The sequence below is a fragment of the Anas platyrhynchos genome, chromosome 4, assembly GCF_047663525.1.
Source record: "Anas platyrhynchos isolate ZD024472 breed Pekin duck chromosome 4, IASCAAS_PekinDuck_T2T, whole genome shotgun sequence".
Taxonomy (NCBI): Eukaryota; Metazoa; Chordata; class Aves; order Anseriformes; family Anatidae; genus Anas; species Anas platyrhynchos.
In genome coordinates this window covers 24,418,245-24,434,456 of record NC_092590.1, presented here as the reverse complement: position 1 = coordinate 24,434,456, position 16,212 = coordinate 24,418,245, and the positions used below count along the sequence as shown (strand labels likewise).

Sequence of the window (16,212 nt, the reverse complement as noted above, 5' to 3'; positions counted from 1 at the left end):
TTTTTTGGTAGTTCTGTTTCTTATCTGGATACCAGTGTATCAGTCATGTTTTGGGGTTTTTCAATCTTTTCTTACAATGAAAGTGCCTTTTTAAAGTGCAAGTGCTGTGACAAGTGTTGTTTTTATGACCCTTTGCATACTGGATGCTAGTAGACATTTGAAAAATAGTCAACATGAAACAAAAGCAGTGTGACTGCCTGTGCTCCAGCTTAATTTACATGTGTAGTTTACCATACACTCTTTCCTTCCACAGGCATTTCCTATTCAAAACAGGAACAGGGACCACACCGCTGTTCAGTACTGCAACACCAGGGTACACAATGGCATCCGGCTCTGTTTATTCCCCTCCTACTCGGCCACTACCTAGGAACACTCTGTCCAGAAGTGCTTTTAAATTCAAGAAGTCTTCGAAGTACTGTAGCTGGAAATGTACTGCTCTCTGTGCTGTAGGGGTCTCAGTGCTGCTGGCAATACTGCTGTCCTACTTTATAGGTAAGTTCCTTTTTTTCATAACTGTCATCATAAATAGGGGTGTCTGATGGACTGTAGATGTGCTGTCCCATCTCAACCTTCATTTATAGCAGAGTTTTTGGTAAAAGTAAAAACCACAACAATGACTTAATGAAACCGCCTAATTATTTTGAGATGATAGAAAATCTGAATACTTTGCAAGCACCCTGTGGCATGACAATGCATGAACTAATTTCAAAGAAGTATTCAAATTGCAATTAAGATACGTGGTGTCTAGTACTTACAAACATATATGCAAAATGCAGGCTATAAAGTTCTGTGACGTGAATATGGCTTCCAGCATATCCGTGATACTCTTCTCATTCTGCATGAAATGTAACTAATAGAGCATTTAGGAATTATAACTTATTTCATCATTATATACATGTATGTTTGTGTGTATAGCTAGTGCAAAAGTCTAATATAGACTTTGATTGCAAGGTAGGGAAAATAAATGTCCAAAAGGACAACATGCAGAGAAGAAGAGACTTCTTCCTCTCTTGTGGGGTGTTTATTTTTAATTACTTACTGTTTTCTCTGTTTGTTAATTTTTGCCAACTTGAAATTTACATAATTTCTTTTATTTTTTCTTCACTTTATTTAATTTCATAAATGCTTCTTCTAAATATCATATAATTTGAGGTTTAGGCAGTTAGTGGGGGAATCACTTGCCCATGACAAAAACATGATTGACTTCAGTGTGGGAAGAGAACAGGCTTATTATGTATGTGTGCATAACTTCTTCCATGGCTTGGTCCAGATTACAGATTTTGTTACCTCTGAGTCCTTAAATGGTCCTCAAACACTGATTTGTTAATTAGAAGTTAAAATCAAAAATGAAAATTTAAGGGTCTGTTTTTTGTAAGGCATTGATTGTGTTCCAATTCAGAGTCTTAAGAAGTCAAGAAAAGAAAAGGAAGGGGGGGAGTCAATCTCTCCTTCTCTCCCTCGTTTTAAAATCAGGTTAAATTAATAATAAAGCCTAGAAGGCCCTGTGATCCTTAAATCTTCATTGCCTTTGTTGAAACAGGCTTGCTACATTTCAATCCAAGGCAGAGCATAAGCTGTATAAAGCCTTTGAAGTAGTTCTTACTGGGCTGAAGCTCCTGTGAACAATGCAAGGAAGTGGGTTGCTGGGTAGCTGGAGAAATTCATCTCTGCACTGGCTAAGCAGAACCCCCAGAGCACCCTTTCCACCTCAGCTGTGAGCCCCAAAGAGCAAAATGCATGTGTACAAATGTAGGGCTTGCCACTGCTGCCCAGTCCATTGCATGCCTTGGATTTTTTTTATGCGAATGTGCACAGCAGTATGAAGGTGCAGTGTAGAGTTAAGCTTTGACACTGCATCTTTTTTAAAGTGGGATTCAAATAATCCCACTTATAAAATACAGTAATTGTGCTCAGTCTTCATAATATTGCCTCTTAAATCACTACAACCAAACATCCGCTACTAAAAAAATACATAAATATGAAAGAAGGAATTCAATATGCAGTATCGCTGTCAAGAACTGGGAAGAATAGCCATACAGATAGTAAAATATTGAAGACCTGATTGTGAACTGAACTCTACACTTTGCAGGCCCGAATGAGCGAGACTACTTATGAATTTGAGGGGCACAAGAAGATAGCTGTACTGGATTATTTCTCCCGCAGGCACATTAAGAAATATAAGCATGTCTAATGTGCCTCTATTCCTGTGTTCAAGAAAAAGAACCAGGCTTTCCAGTGAGTGAGAGCTTTCAGCTCCACATATCATTTATTCAAATACTCTGTAAAAAAAAAAAAAAAAAAAAAAAAAAAAAGACAAATATAGCTGTACATTTCATGGGCACATGCCAGCTCACGTACTTGCTGAAATAAACAATGCACAAGGGCCTTCCTCTGCCTGTAGTCAATAGGGAGCTCTTTGCCTACTGGTGATATTACACATATTTCAGCTAGCTCAGCAATCTAAATGTAAAATCCAGCACTCAGGGATGCTCTCTGGAGAACTTGGGGTCCATAAAACCATGAATGGATTACACTCATTCATATATGTGGTTTTCCCATCTCTGCAGACATAATATCAGAAATACTCTCCGTTTAATAGGCCATCTAAGTATAAATTGGTGGAAATCATTTATGTAAGATGGAAATAGTCCTTCGTCTTGGTTAAATATTTCATACTGTAGGTATGAAAGAGGAATTGAAAGAGGAGGAAATTGATAATAAAATAAAACATTAGGAAGGGCTGTGGTATCGTGTGACCTCTAGCACTGTGTGACATGCCTCTAAAACAGTGATCTGGCTTGTCTGCTGAGGCCTACAGCAGCTGAGGTGGCATGTCACATCTGTGAAGCCAGTTTGAGACGTGTTTTTGACTTCACAGGGAGACATTGCTATAAGCATTAAAACACTACAGCCATTGCTGTAAAATATGCCAGTGCGCATTGATAAGGAGCACAGTATGGCCCATGTCCACTGCGTGACTGTGGCAGCTGCAGGTCGAAGGCCTAACTGGATCGCTCACCCAGGGACCGGTGATGTAACTGGGCCCTTCTTGGAAAGGGCAGTGATCAACATGTTATGCCCAGGCTTCCTTTAGTTGCAGTGGATATGGGGTAGAGAAAGTGACTATGGATCCCTTTGCTTAGACAACATAAGGCAGAAGAGGCAGTTTGCTAGACTTCATGTCTGCCTTTGCAGAACTGCGCAGTCAATTAGCCCCACCAGTGGAGGGGAGCTACACTGAGTCCTGTCTGTCTTGCACTTCTTCCATCACTGTGACAGGAAAGACTCCTATGTTTATAAAGTCTACAAAGAGAAGGTGAGAGCAGCAGATGTCAGCTCAGAAAGGGACCGCAGCAAGTGCTACGCTGTAAGGCCACTTAATGCAGTCTTGGAGGTCACAAGGAGTTGAAAACATTATTTTTGTCCAAAGAAAGGAAAGTCTCACTGCCAGCCTCCCTGCATACTCTTGACTTTTGAGCACTGGTAGTCTCTCAGCCATTTAAAATATTCAGAATGTTGAAACTTACCATTCCTGTCAATGAGACCTGCTAATTTTTAGAGAAAATAAATGTGAGTTGTGGAAAATGTTGACCTTCTTATTGAAGGGTTCGTCTACTGTTAAACTATTGAGAAACAATGAGTTAAGCAAGAGAAACATGCAAGTAAGAAGTGCTTAACCAAGACATAGTACAGCATATATAGGAGAGTGGAGTTAAAAACCAGCTCCAGTTTAAAGTAAAGGATTCAACGAACATCTTCCTGAAATAGAGTATTATAAAGAAAGAGAATAAAGAATATAAACTGCTTAGTTTGGGGATTGAGATTACACTGGAATTTCTTTAAGCTGCTCATTTGGCTAACGGCTATTCATAATCAGATTTGCAACCAAGGAAGATGACATTTTTTTTTACAGCATGAACATTTTTTAGAAAACTTCAGAAATAACTCTTTTCTATTTCCCTGTTTGGAAGACTAGCAAGAATAGTCTTAAATTTAAGTCATGAAAGAGTAAGAAATATGACATTGCCTTAGCTTGACCTCTTTTTTTATATACACATGAATATTTTACCCAAACTTTGTACAGGCAGTCTGTGTGAGCCAGAAATAGAGTCCAACTTTACAACGTGCAAGACAAAACAGAACTTTATCCTTTTTCTCCCTGTGACTTACCATCTCATTCAGCATCCATCTTTTGCAGTGAATGAATGCAGGAAAAGTTTGGTAGAGCAAATGCCTAGGTGAAACATCAGAGTTTTGTATGTAATGAGCAGTATGTACCTGCCAATTCTAGCTTTTGGATCTTCTCTATCCACTCTGTTACTAAAGGGAGCGGTTTGTTGTTCTTGGATGTGTGTTCTTTTAACAGAAGAATCCCCTGTTCAATTACAGAGAATTATATCAGTTGTTTTCAGTATGTTGTTGCATAGCATAGGTTCTGACCAGCTACATTAAAGGAATAATTGGTACAGTACTAATTACTTTTTCTTTAGTGCAAATTCACAGTAGATGAAATTAATGAGAATTTGGGATATCAGTGCCCCTCTTTCTAGCCGGGGAATTGCTTTGGCAACAGGGTTTCCATTGCCAATGGCATTGTCTTGACATTAGCTAAGTTGATACAAGAGGTTAGTGCCATTTTCACTTGCATGGGGACCAAACAGGCAAGTGGTTTTCCTCAGTCAGTGCTGGAATTACACAGTGCCAGATTCAATCAACGGAGTTTGGAGAGTTGTACACTAAATGATCCCATGCATCTGTCATTAATGTTGTCCTATGGCTACTAAATAGGTTTCTATTAACATAAAACATTACTTGAATACATGGTGAGAGACCTGACCTGTTCAGTCCACATCTGCTGTTCTGACTTCTTAACAGCAGTCTCTTTGTATCTTACGAGCATTTTGTGCTCTGTGTACTTCAGAATTGATTGCGGTGCTAGCATTACCTCAGCAGCCAGTGGTCAGGAGAAGAATGTATGGCAGCTAGTTATTCTCTGTGATAAAGATTTAAATATCAGTGGTAACTTAAGGACATCTCTTTTAAAAAAATTGAACTTTATTTAATTGAAATGGCCACAGGACTACTTTTATCGCTCCTGCTCCCCATGAGCAGTTAAGTAAATCCATTTTGGACAGAAAAGAAAGCTAACTTCTAGATTTAACAACTGAAACATCTTCTGGGACAACATATATTGTAGTTTATATTTCATGCTATGAGAGCCAGTAGAAAATTCACTGTTCTGCTGTGATTCAGGGATGACCACACAGTCATAATCCAAAGTGGAAATGAAATATAAACAAAAAGAGATACCAGACTAGAAAGCCATGTTTGATGATCATTGATAATACATTCTTTCTACATTTATGTAAAAATAGACATTGTGCTCATTCTGTTATATTGTACATTGAGGTTTTTTTTTTCTCAGTCTGAAAGTTGTTATTGTTTTATCATCATCTGAAGATATTTAAGCTGAAAATTTATCCACTAATGAATTTCTAATAATTAACTTCCATCAACAACTATCTTCAGAGTCTGAGAGAAGAACTTGTTGAGAGTAAGAATAGAGCAACTTAATGGAAGAGTTTTTACGGTAGAGGTAGGTGGACAGAAAAGATAGCAAACAAGTTTTGTCATTAGAGGAGAGTGTCACAGAAGGATTCAGGGTATAAAAATTACAGCTGACGGCCAATTAACTTCCTTGCAGGCAAGTTTTAAGTAATCCTGAAAAATTTAGAAAATTGTCTGTTTCTGCAGACTGAGGTTAACTTTCCATCTCTCCAGTGCTGTTCCCGAGTTTGTTGTCTGTGGTTCACCCGCGTTACTGAAGATTTAGTGTGACAGCTGCTGGCATTCACATCTACTCACAGATTGCAGAGGACCAGATGCCTTTCCTGTTGGGCTTAGTGGCAGAAGTCATAGTAGGGCAGAAACACCCTCCCTAGAATTAATGGACAGTTAGTCATGACAGTTACAGAACTGGATTTTCGTGATTAAAACGATGACTAAATATACCTGTAGTCAAAAGGAATTTATCAGTAAAGAACAACATAATACATCTTTTTGATTGCAATGCCAAGTTAACATTATGCTGCTGTTCGTAAAGCTCAATTACTGCCAGGAATGACGAAAACAACTTAATTAATAATGCCATTTAAATAGAATTTTTATTACAATACCCAGCATAGGTATTGTAATTAACAGGCATGAGGGAGAATATAGTTACGTTGCCATTAATCAGCTTTACTTTCATTATGTGTTTATAGAAACTCTTTTTCTCTTTGACTTGCATTTAATTTTGAGTATTGTAATGCTATTGTCACTGAGAGCTTTATCAAGAACTATTGTATTTCCAGCAGGGTGCCTGCATTCTCTGCCCACTCTGCTACCTAGGTTGCGCTTGGACCTTGGTTATGAGTAATGCTTCACTGAGGTGTGTGGGTTGGAAATATGTTCCCTGTCTGCAGCAATGTGGCAGATTTTCACAGTTAGCCAGGTTTATGCTCCTACTGCATTTCTCATTGCATCAAATTAGAGATGCTGAGGAAGACTAATACCTGTGTATATCACTGATTCTAAAAGGAAGGTGCTTGTGGAAGGAAGGTACATAGCTCCTTGCCTAAGTCAAAGACAACAACTCATCCGAACAGTCCTTCAGGCTTTTAAGCAAGGCTTTGGGTGTCTCTTGTGCTTCTGGAGGCAGCAGCAATGCTCCATGTGAGGCTTTTCGTTCCAAGCTAGAGATTTCCAGTATCACTTCCATCTTGAATTGTCTGACTCTCAAATTAAAAAGCTGCAAAGCTGTGGATTAAGTACGTAGCAGTGTTTTCCTTCTGTCCAGAATGGATGTTTACCTGTCTCTCTCAGCTCCAAATGTCACAGGCAGCAATTGCACTGGTGACAATGCCATGTGGGGGCTGTAAGGCCCAGCTTCCCCAGTGTGTGTGGCTCTGCTGTGTGCTGGTCAAAATCTGTGGGCCTGCTGTTTTACAAAGTTGTGCTGGATGTTGTTCTGGAAGGACAGAGTAGTAGATATCCCATAGAAATATAAGGCAGGACCAAAGGGTGTGTGTAGCCTCTGCTGCTGGACCTGTAGTGGGGGGTTATATACCCATATACCTGGTGAGCACACGGTTACAGAGCAGGTAGAAACCACCTCCTGAAATTGCTGAAGGATTTTGGTATCCTGAACGGACCTTAGGAAAGTCCCTTACGTCTGAAATACCAATCTCCAAGTTGCATTTCAGTACTTTATAATCTTCAAAAACAGTACTATAAAAGCCAGATAATTAGTGTTTGTAGGCCATACTTTAGTAATATCAGGGCAATCAACTCCTTTCACTCATTTCTGACCTGTTCTTTATAAATGACATTCTTCAGATATGCACGACTGTCAATACTATTCTGATGCTTTATCGTAAAGCTTAATATTAGTGCTAGTAATTCCATGATTTTCTGCATTGCAGTGATGTTCAGCTTTATCTAATATGAAATAATTTTTCCCTTGGTATCTCATAGCCATGGCTTTTAGATTCTGCACAATGTTCATACAAATACAAAGAGCAGGCATTGCTGATGAGCTAGCTATGCCTCCTTAGTGTGGAAATATTTATAAACAATAAAGTAGTTTCTTATGTTTGCCGCATTCTTTCAAACCTGGGAGACAAAGAACGACTAGTCAGAAAATGAATAAGTTATGCTTCACCACCTTGTCGGGGGTGATCAGGCTGAAAATGTTTGTAACATCTTTCATTGAAATTGCACTAAAACTAAATGTGTCGAACATCTACGTGTTAAAGCATGAACATTAAATGTACTTTTTTGTTTCTAGCAAGATTTCCATTATGGATAATGCCTTTAGTTGATGCTTTTTAAGCAAAGATTTTGCCACTGTGTTTCAGGCTAAGTGCAAAGCATAATATAATATTTACTGTTTCAGGAGTGCACAGTATTAATATTTGATTGGTGTTGTGGATGTCACATGCTGTTATTGTTAGTGACACTGAAAGTAAAACACTTACTGAGAAAGATAATCCTCACACAGAAGGATGTAGGAACATGTAATTGGCAGTCAGGAGGTTAAAAGAGACTTGACAAGATTTTGAGGGATTAAAAGTTAATCTGGCAAGGAGAATACCCACCCCTGCTCCCAAAAAGGCTTGTGTTTTAATTATGATTTGTCACAAGGTTTTTGGCAATAGGCCTGTCACTCTTCCACTTTTGCCCAGTGGAGCGAATTGAAACTCAGTAATCCTGGCAACATAAGGTGTAGTGATAAACCGAAAGGTGACATGATGTCATTGTCCGTAGGGCCCACATTGTGGTATTTTGCTGTCGTGCTGTAGTGCAGTATGGTGCTTTTTCAAAATCTGGATGGTGTTTCCAAGAATACTGAAATGTCTCACAAGCACATCATTGTGGAGATGTGGGCCCTTCTGCACTCCTCCTATAGTCTTCTGGCAGACCCACAAACAGTAGCATTTTTTCAGTCTAATTATAAGAATTTCAGAAATGTGGTTAAATTATACTAGCTACTCTTTTGGATAAACAGGCTTAGAGAAGTTCAGAGATGTAATTCCTGTTTTATCAATGGTGGTGAATGTGTGCTATATTTTAATAGTATGTGAGCATATGTAGTACTTCAAATTTATGCTTATGTTTAAGACATTTTTCAAAGCAGAGATGAAATTACTTGGATGATTTAAGTTGTTTGTGGACATAAGATTACAGACCTCTTTTCTTTCCTGGTAGTTCCCATTAATTTATGATTTGTATTAGTGAAGAAAAAAGCCAGCCCTTAGAGATGTGCTATCCACTGTGATATCAGAATTAATAATACCTGTGTTAAAGTTGTAGTTTCGTGTATAAATTATATAATTTCTGTAAATTGCATCTCTTCTATAAATTGCAATCCTTTCTTGCATCTTTTCTGTGAAGAAAACTGCTTGTTCTGTTTTGAATGCTTTAAAAAAAAATCATGCTGGTAAAATGCCTGATTTAGATGAGATTTTTGTAAACCTCTCCATACACAAGCACTTTAGAATAAAAAGGTCAAGTACATATGTCCAAACTTGCTGCGAGCAATCTCCTTTGATGTTACATTTATGACTGGGATGGCAAGTACACACGGCTTTTACACAGGTGTAATTCCCCCACTGCAGTGATTAATTATGGATGCAATAGAGACGGCCTCTGAAGTAGGCAGGAACCTTTAAATAAGAGATTCTTTATTTTCACATGGATGCCATTTCAGAAGACTTCACTTACAAAAACACAACAAAACCAAAAAAAAGGTCTTCTCTTAGGAATCACCACCTATAACAACATCTGTAATTTTATAATTCAAGAAAAGGAAAAGTGTTCAGATTATGTGGATGTGTGCACTTGAAATGCTCAATTTCCCTCAATAATAAAACCAAGCAAACAACCAAGAAAGAAGGTTTTTTGCCAAAACGTGATGAAACAGAATCACACAAAATCATCTCTTCTAATATCTCTACAGGAGGAATACGGGGCAGGCAGTGGGGGGGTTGGTTAGGTATCATGGATGAATATCGGCCATTGGGAAAGATAATTAGCTTCATGAGCCTTTAAGGCAAGAAACATATATGTTTCCGATGTTTTTAATGAAAAATATTTCTGATTTTACATTATTATGGCACAGGAAGACTATTATTATTATTTAAATAAAACTTAATTTGAAATTGTAAAAACAAGAGCCAGATGCATATTGTTAACACCTTTTGCCAACCAGTCATGTACTTGAGTTTCAAAAGGTATGTAACACAATAACTTGCTATGATACGTTTATCTTCACTTGTGAAAGCTTCAAACTCATCTGCTGTTCATCTTCTCTTTCATCTTTGAAATGCCAAGTTTCACAGCAGTTTTTATTGAAGCATTTTTTGTTAGACAGTGGATCTGCATTTGACTCCAAAACTTTTCACATTGACAAGTAATAGCTCTTCAGATTTTCAACTTATTTTTCAGGTTTTCAGTCTCCAGCAGCTTCTTTCTGTGTTTCTTGTCTATTAGTAATCTCAAGAAGAGGTAATGATGTGCAGGTATCCACAAGTTTGAAAATGAGAAATTGAATCCTTCTTGTTATTTCAATTCACCTGGAGCCAAGACTAGATAATTTTAAAACATCCTTATCGCTGATCCAGTATATTTTCATACAGTAGCAAGAGTAGTCAGTGCTCTTGATCAATCTTAGTGCTGCTCCAGAGCTAAGACTGCCTGTTCTTAATATCACCTGTGAGGTTTTATAGTTCAGTGCCTTAGCTGATTTTATTTGGTAGGGGCTGGGGGAATGTTTAATGTGAAACTAATTCTAACTTGTTTTTTCCCAGGGTTTACATAACTATTAAAAAAAAAAAGTGCAAAGTGGCTTACAAGGCACAATTCACTGGCCTTACAAACAATTAACAGTAGGGTTGTCTTTATGTCATAGGTTTCTTTCATAACTCATATAAGATAAATTAATTTTTCTGTTTTCTTTTTATTAGTAGTATTTTTCATGTGCTTAGAGTGCATCTTTGCTCACAGGAATAGTTTCATAAAAGCCATGTCTCGCTTCAGTGAAGCCTCTAGAGGAACTATAGTCATGGTGTGTTATTGCAATCCACATAAAACACATTAATGACAATAAAATAAAGCATGCTCCATCTAGTAGCCAGTCCCTCCTGTGCCCTTACTCCTTTCTCTGGCCCAGAGACAGCGCTACTTACCCAGTCGTGATTCCTGGTGGTATAGTGAGGAGCTATATTTCTTATATATATAGCCACAAGGAACCGAGCTTAAACCTGAGGGTGATGGACAGGTTTCGGTAGGGGCATGATTGAAATTCCTGAACTGACTTAAATCTTGAAACTTTTTTGAACCAAGGATTTGCACAAGTTTGTTAGCATGTACAAATAGATAGCTAATAGCTTACAAGTTTATACTGGATGTGTTTTGTAAAAAGATCTCTTCAGTGATAAACTCAGTGTGTTCGTTTTGTGTGTGTGTTTTTGTGTGTGTGTTTTTTTTTGTTTTGTTTTGTTTATTTTTTTAATATGAAATTAAGTGGAAATTACATGGTTGCAAATTAATCTGCATATAGTGTTTGGTTTATGCAGCTACACAGTTGTACAGTTCCGATAGGTGAGTGATACTTATCTAGCATAGATCTAAGTCACTTTAAAGGAATTGTTGTAAAGAGGTTACAGGTTATTTTGTTGTGGCTTCAATCACCTACCTTTGATCTATAAGTGGACAGCTGTAATTGTGATATCATGAAGCCTAACAACAGCAAAGGATGAGAAAACCTATATGTTGACTTGCACAATTGACTTGCATATGATCTCAGTGGGAAATTCTAAACAAAAGCTAATTTATGGAAAAATATGTATTTCTAATCACAGTTTAGCTCTGCAGGGTTCCAAATAACACACTACAATCTCTACATGCAGATGCTTTCATCTTACATTCCAAATTTGGTGACATTCCAAAAGTTCTTATCAAACCTTATTATCATCTTTTATTAAATCTTATTACATTTCTCCTTATTGCATGTTTGCTGTAATATTCTGTCATTCTTAATATGGAATAAAAAAGCTTTGATCTTTGTTAGACAGTCATGAGATGGAAATACGCAACACAAGTGTTTAACTCTATGCTATAAAATCCCAGCTTGGTGTGTCCTTTGAACATCCCAGTAATTGGCCTCTGTTTCTTTTTCCTTTGGTTCTTAAATCTTTTCATCAGACTGCACTTCTCTATGCCATCAACATGCAAATAGGTTATGCATGATCATATAGTGCCATTTCATTATTATTATTATTATATCCCTCGAGAGATTTGGTGGTGGAGGGTTTGGTAATAAATAAAGCTTTTGAACTATAAAAATGCTTGGACCCATTCATTGATTCTCTTGCCTAAGTAAGATGTTTCCATCGGATGTTGAGACATTACACTGGTACTGCTTTTAACACTGTTTTATGAGGGCTGCCATCTAAAGGATGTCACCCTGAGCAAGAGTTGGAGCTATAGAAACAAAATAAAATAGATAAGAACAAACCTAAGCCTCATCTGTTTTCCAGAAAATGAGTTAGAGGAGGAAAAGGAAGGAGTTAAAGCCTGAGAAGGAAGAGAGTAAAGAAATGCCTGAAGGAATACAGAGAAGTAATTATCCTGCAGTCTTAACCCTGTCTTGAAAAGTGTAAATCAGGGGATTTTTTTTTTTCCAAAATGCTTGACAAGGAAATCATTGATTATGACTTTATTAGATAGAAACCCCAAATTTATGGAATGTTTTTCATGCCCTTCTCTGAACTAAGAGAGACAAAACAGCCCTTGTCTCAAAGGAGTCAGCAATCTAATGTGCACTTCCCCATCAGTTCTTTACCTGTAATGACTTTCACCATCTTGTTAACTGTGAACAGTGTTATCTGGAAGAAAAAAAAATGTTCAGGAGAAGGCCCAGGATAATACTAACAGCTATTTAGGTAATACTGAAGACTATTACGTATCAGAGAATGTTGGATGATCATCAGAATAAATGGTAAATGTGAAACAAGCTGTAACAAATACACGCTATTTAAATAAGTGGCTACTGAATAATGATCTTTGTCTCTCTTGTAAGAAATCTGGATTCTCCCTTAAGCTTTGAATGTGCCTCACATAATGCTGTTGACAGAATTAGACCATTGTTATATAAAAGTCACTGGCTTGACAACTAAAACAAGACATCTAGACATACAAGTTTACAGAGGAATAAACATTCCACTTCTTGGTGAACATGGTAAAAATAGTTACACTGAGATCACTGCACATCTTTCTTAACATTTTGAATGCAACTGTACTTTAAAACAGCATCTTTGATTGGTGGTTGAGGAAACTAAGTTTATCCATAGCAGATACCTGGCACTTCTTTGGTGCCATATTTCTTATAGACAATTTTTTGTGATGTGGTTTGCAATTTTTTTATTAAAAGGTTCCAAGAAAAAAAAAGAAGAATGGAGGGTAAAAGTTGATTTTACTGTTTTCCCTGCAAAAAATTCAATGGACCCATTCAATAGTTAAGGATAAGAGGAAAGTGATCACAATTCTTCAGTTAACGTATTGATCTTGATAGGCATCACTAAGTTTTCTTATAATGTTGCACCAAATACTTTACATTCAGAATACAGGTTCAGAAACTTTAATGAATATGTGATGCTCCCATTGGCTAACCTTTTGAAGAGTCTTAAAATGCACTTTCAAGTTATTTTAAATTTAGAAATAACAGGCTTTTTGTTGATTTGAGAAAGACAGTAATAAATAAAGAACTTGTCTTTATAACTTGTAATTCACTTATTTAAAATTTTAATTTACTATTTTAATTGACTATTTGATCTGCAGCAACATCCAAGGCATCCTATTATCTTAGAAAAGAGGAAATGAATGCAAATCACTGACAGTTGATTTGCACATCTTCTGGTCCACTCCAGGTCCTTCAGAATAAAATAGATTCAAACTCTAATTATAGCTGCAAGAAAAATATATGGGAGATAATTTTAAAAACCACTTCAGTGTTCAAATATTTCATTTGAAAATGTATTGCCAACAGGGAGATGAACTAGAAGATAATCCTTCAACAAGATTGAGCAATAATTGCAATTTGCTTAGTTTAAATTATAATCTTTTTGCATTGCTTTAAATATAAATGATATTCACTTTTCCTTATGTGCAAGTGTGCATATATATTATTCTATTAATTCTAGGGAAGTAATTTAGTAAACCATAGTTTGAAAGCACTAGCACCCAGAAATCCATAGAAGTTACAGACCTGGAAGATATGTTCAATATCTTAGCAAGACGTTCATCTTCAAGTACAGCTTCATGAATAATAAGAGTTGATTAACATACCTTGTAAAATGCATGGCAGAGGCAAGGAGGGTCACCAACAACACTTGGTTCTTTCCTATTGCCAACTTTCCCCACAGTGTTAAGTATTTTATGTTTATAGAACATAGCCCACAGGTCTTATCTCCAGAGATCTTGGGGAGATGCTTGCTACTTCGAGATAGCCAATATTTATTTATTTTTTTCTACTGTCTAGTGTTAATTTTTCATCTGTTGTAAGAAGAGTTGGAGGAGTACTGGAAGTCTGTTTCCCAATTCAGGCAACTCTGTTTCTTTCTACTTAAAAGGATCTACCTGTCTGTGAAATTCCTGCTCCCCTGAAGCGCGCTGTCCCCTTCAGAATTCTTGCTCTGCAGAAGACAGATTTACCAAATGCAGAATGTCACCTGTTGGGTTACTGGCACAACAAGCCAGTACTTAGAGACTTCGTGCTCAAACCCTCATTACCTATCCAGTTGCTGGAGGGCTACTTCAGTGAATAAAGCCTCTGTTTATATGCATACAGTTTTGCTTATTCGTCCTTACCACCTGCATGTTTAATACTTAACACTTGCACAGCTTATCAGGTGTTTGCTGTGCCCTTTGTTTTTCATGAGCCTGACTGTCAATCACAGTATGTTAAAAACAGATGTGGTTGATGCTGATGACTTACTAGAGACACCCTTGAATTTTGACCAGACCAATAGATAGGTTACTTTGTTTTTTTACTGCATAGTATGTATGCTCATATCTGTGTCCAGACTTTTTCTGTTTAGAGCTCTCCGGTACAAATGACAACTGCTGCAACCCAGATACTGGAGGTGGCTAACACCTGTCTAATTTCTCTACCAACTAGCTGTCCCTATCCTCTTAGTGTTTGAGTGTTCTTCTGTTACAATTCTCTTCTCTGCCTGTCATAACTTTGGCAGAAGAGGCCTTTGAGCCAGTGAGCTAAACAGGGAAGGGAAAGCACTGCCCAAGCTGAGGATCTGTCAACTCTCCCCATTCTTCTCTCACACGGTTACACAGTTATCCATCTCTCTTACCACCTGCTAATAAAAATACTGATTTCTTTTTGGCTTACTGAAGAAAGTTTTGAAGATGGTTTTGAAGTGATAATACAGTGTATTTGCTCAAGAACAAGTTTGTTTTAAAGAGAATGCATAAAATAATTACAGCAATACTTGTTTGAGAAATGAGCATACAAGGTAAATAGGCTAGCAGCCTAAAATGAATGAAAGGGCCTGATACAGCAGCTTCTTTTTCCTGAAGCAAATTATCATAAAATGTTTTATAGAAGTGTAAACAAGTAATTTTTTTTCAAGCATTTGCTGTGAAATATATACTTCATTGCTTTTTTAATTATTAAGCGGAAATGAAGACTCTGTAGGCTGCTTTCAAACCAAAAGAACTAGAATTTGATTATAGAGAGTGAAAGGTAAGACCAACCAAGCTTGAAAAAGTAGTTTAAGGTGCTTTAGAAACCCTTCAGTGAACTGCATGGTGACAGATGGTAAGATTACTTGATACCATCAACAAAAATGCTGTTTTTTACAGGGTAGTGTAGGTATAAATGCACTTCTTTAATCTGAGCTCTGAATCTTTTGAGTATCCCAGTCCACTTGGCATATAGGCCATGTGCTGCTTTGAAGGCGTATGAAGGGAAGAAGAAAAACCAAACTGTTACTTTGGTTATTGCTCATATGATTAAGGTTTGCTCTGGAGAATTCAGCTGTATCCACCACCACAGGCACTGTGTTCATGTAAAGATACACGCGGACCACAGGGGACTTTCTCCTAATGCCTCTCCTTCCCACCCTGTTGAAGGGAACGTAGTCTTCACCATTTAAACTATCACTGCTCTCTAAAGGCTGACTGTAAAGCTGATAACCTGGCCAGTAGCAGTACAAATACCGCCATAAGCAAGTTTGTCAGTCCTAAGGGAAGATACTGTCTCAACACCTGCAAGTAAAGAAGACCTGTTGGTGGCAGCTAGAGATAACAGAATGGAGATGTGGACTGAACAGGCAGAAGAAGCAGAGGATATCATCATCTATTTCTGTGCTTAAGAAGTCACCCTGATCCTGAATAGGGCAGTCTTCCCTGTCTTGATACAAGTAAAAGGAGGTTTTTGCTAGGGTTTGTTGGCACATGTGATTGTGACAACCCATGTTTTCACCCTTTCACTGAGGGTTCATCCCTTCTAGCAGCTGTGGGTTATTTGGACTAAATTGTTATGGTCTGTGACCACAACCATCACAAGCTGTGTGCCTCCTCGTTAGAGACATCTGCCATTCTCAGACAAGTCCTTGCTGCCATCAAAGATGTGCCAATACTGAAAGATGTTAC

The 16,212-nt window shown here is 37.5% G+C and overlaps 1 protein-coding gene across 32 annotated transcripts in view; it reads left to right on the top strand.

The window, feature by feature from the left end:
• The window catches only part of TENM3 (teneurin transmembrane protein 3), a 1,327,252-nt gene that overhangs the window by 1,209,390 nt on the left and 101,650 nt on the right, over window positions 1–16,212 (top strand). For all 32 annotated transcript variants that reach the window (XM_072037263.1, XM_072037264.1, XM_072037262.1 and 29 more), the window contains one exon: window positions 254–492. In XM_072037263.1, coding sequence (XP_071893364.1) covers window positions 254–492 — 239 coding nt within the window. The remainder of the gene's footprint in view (window positions 1–253; window positions 493–16,212) is intronic.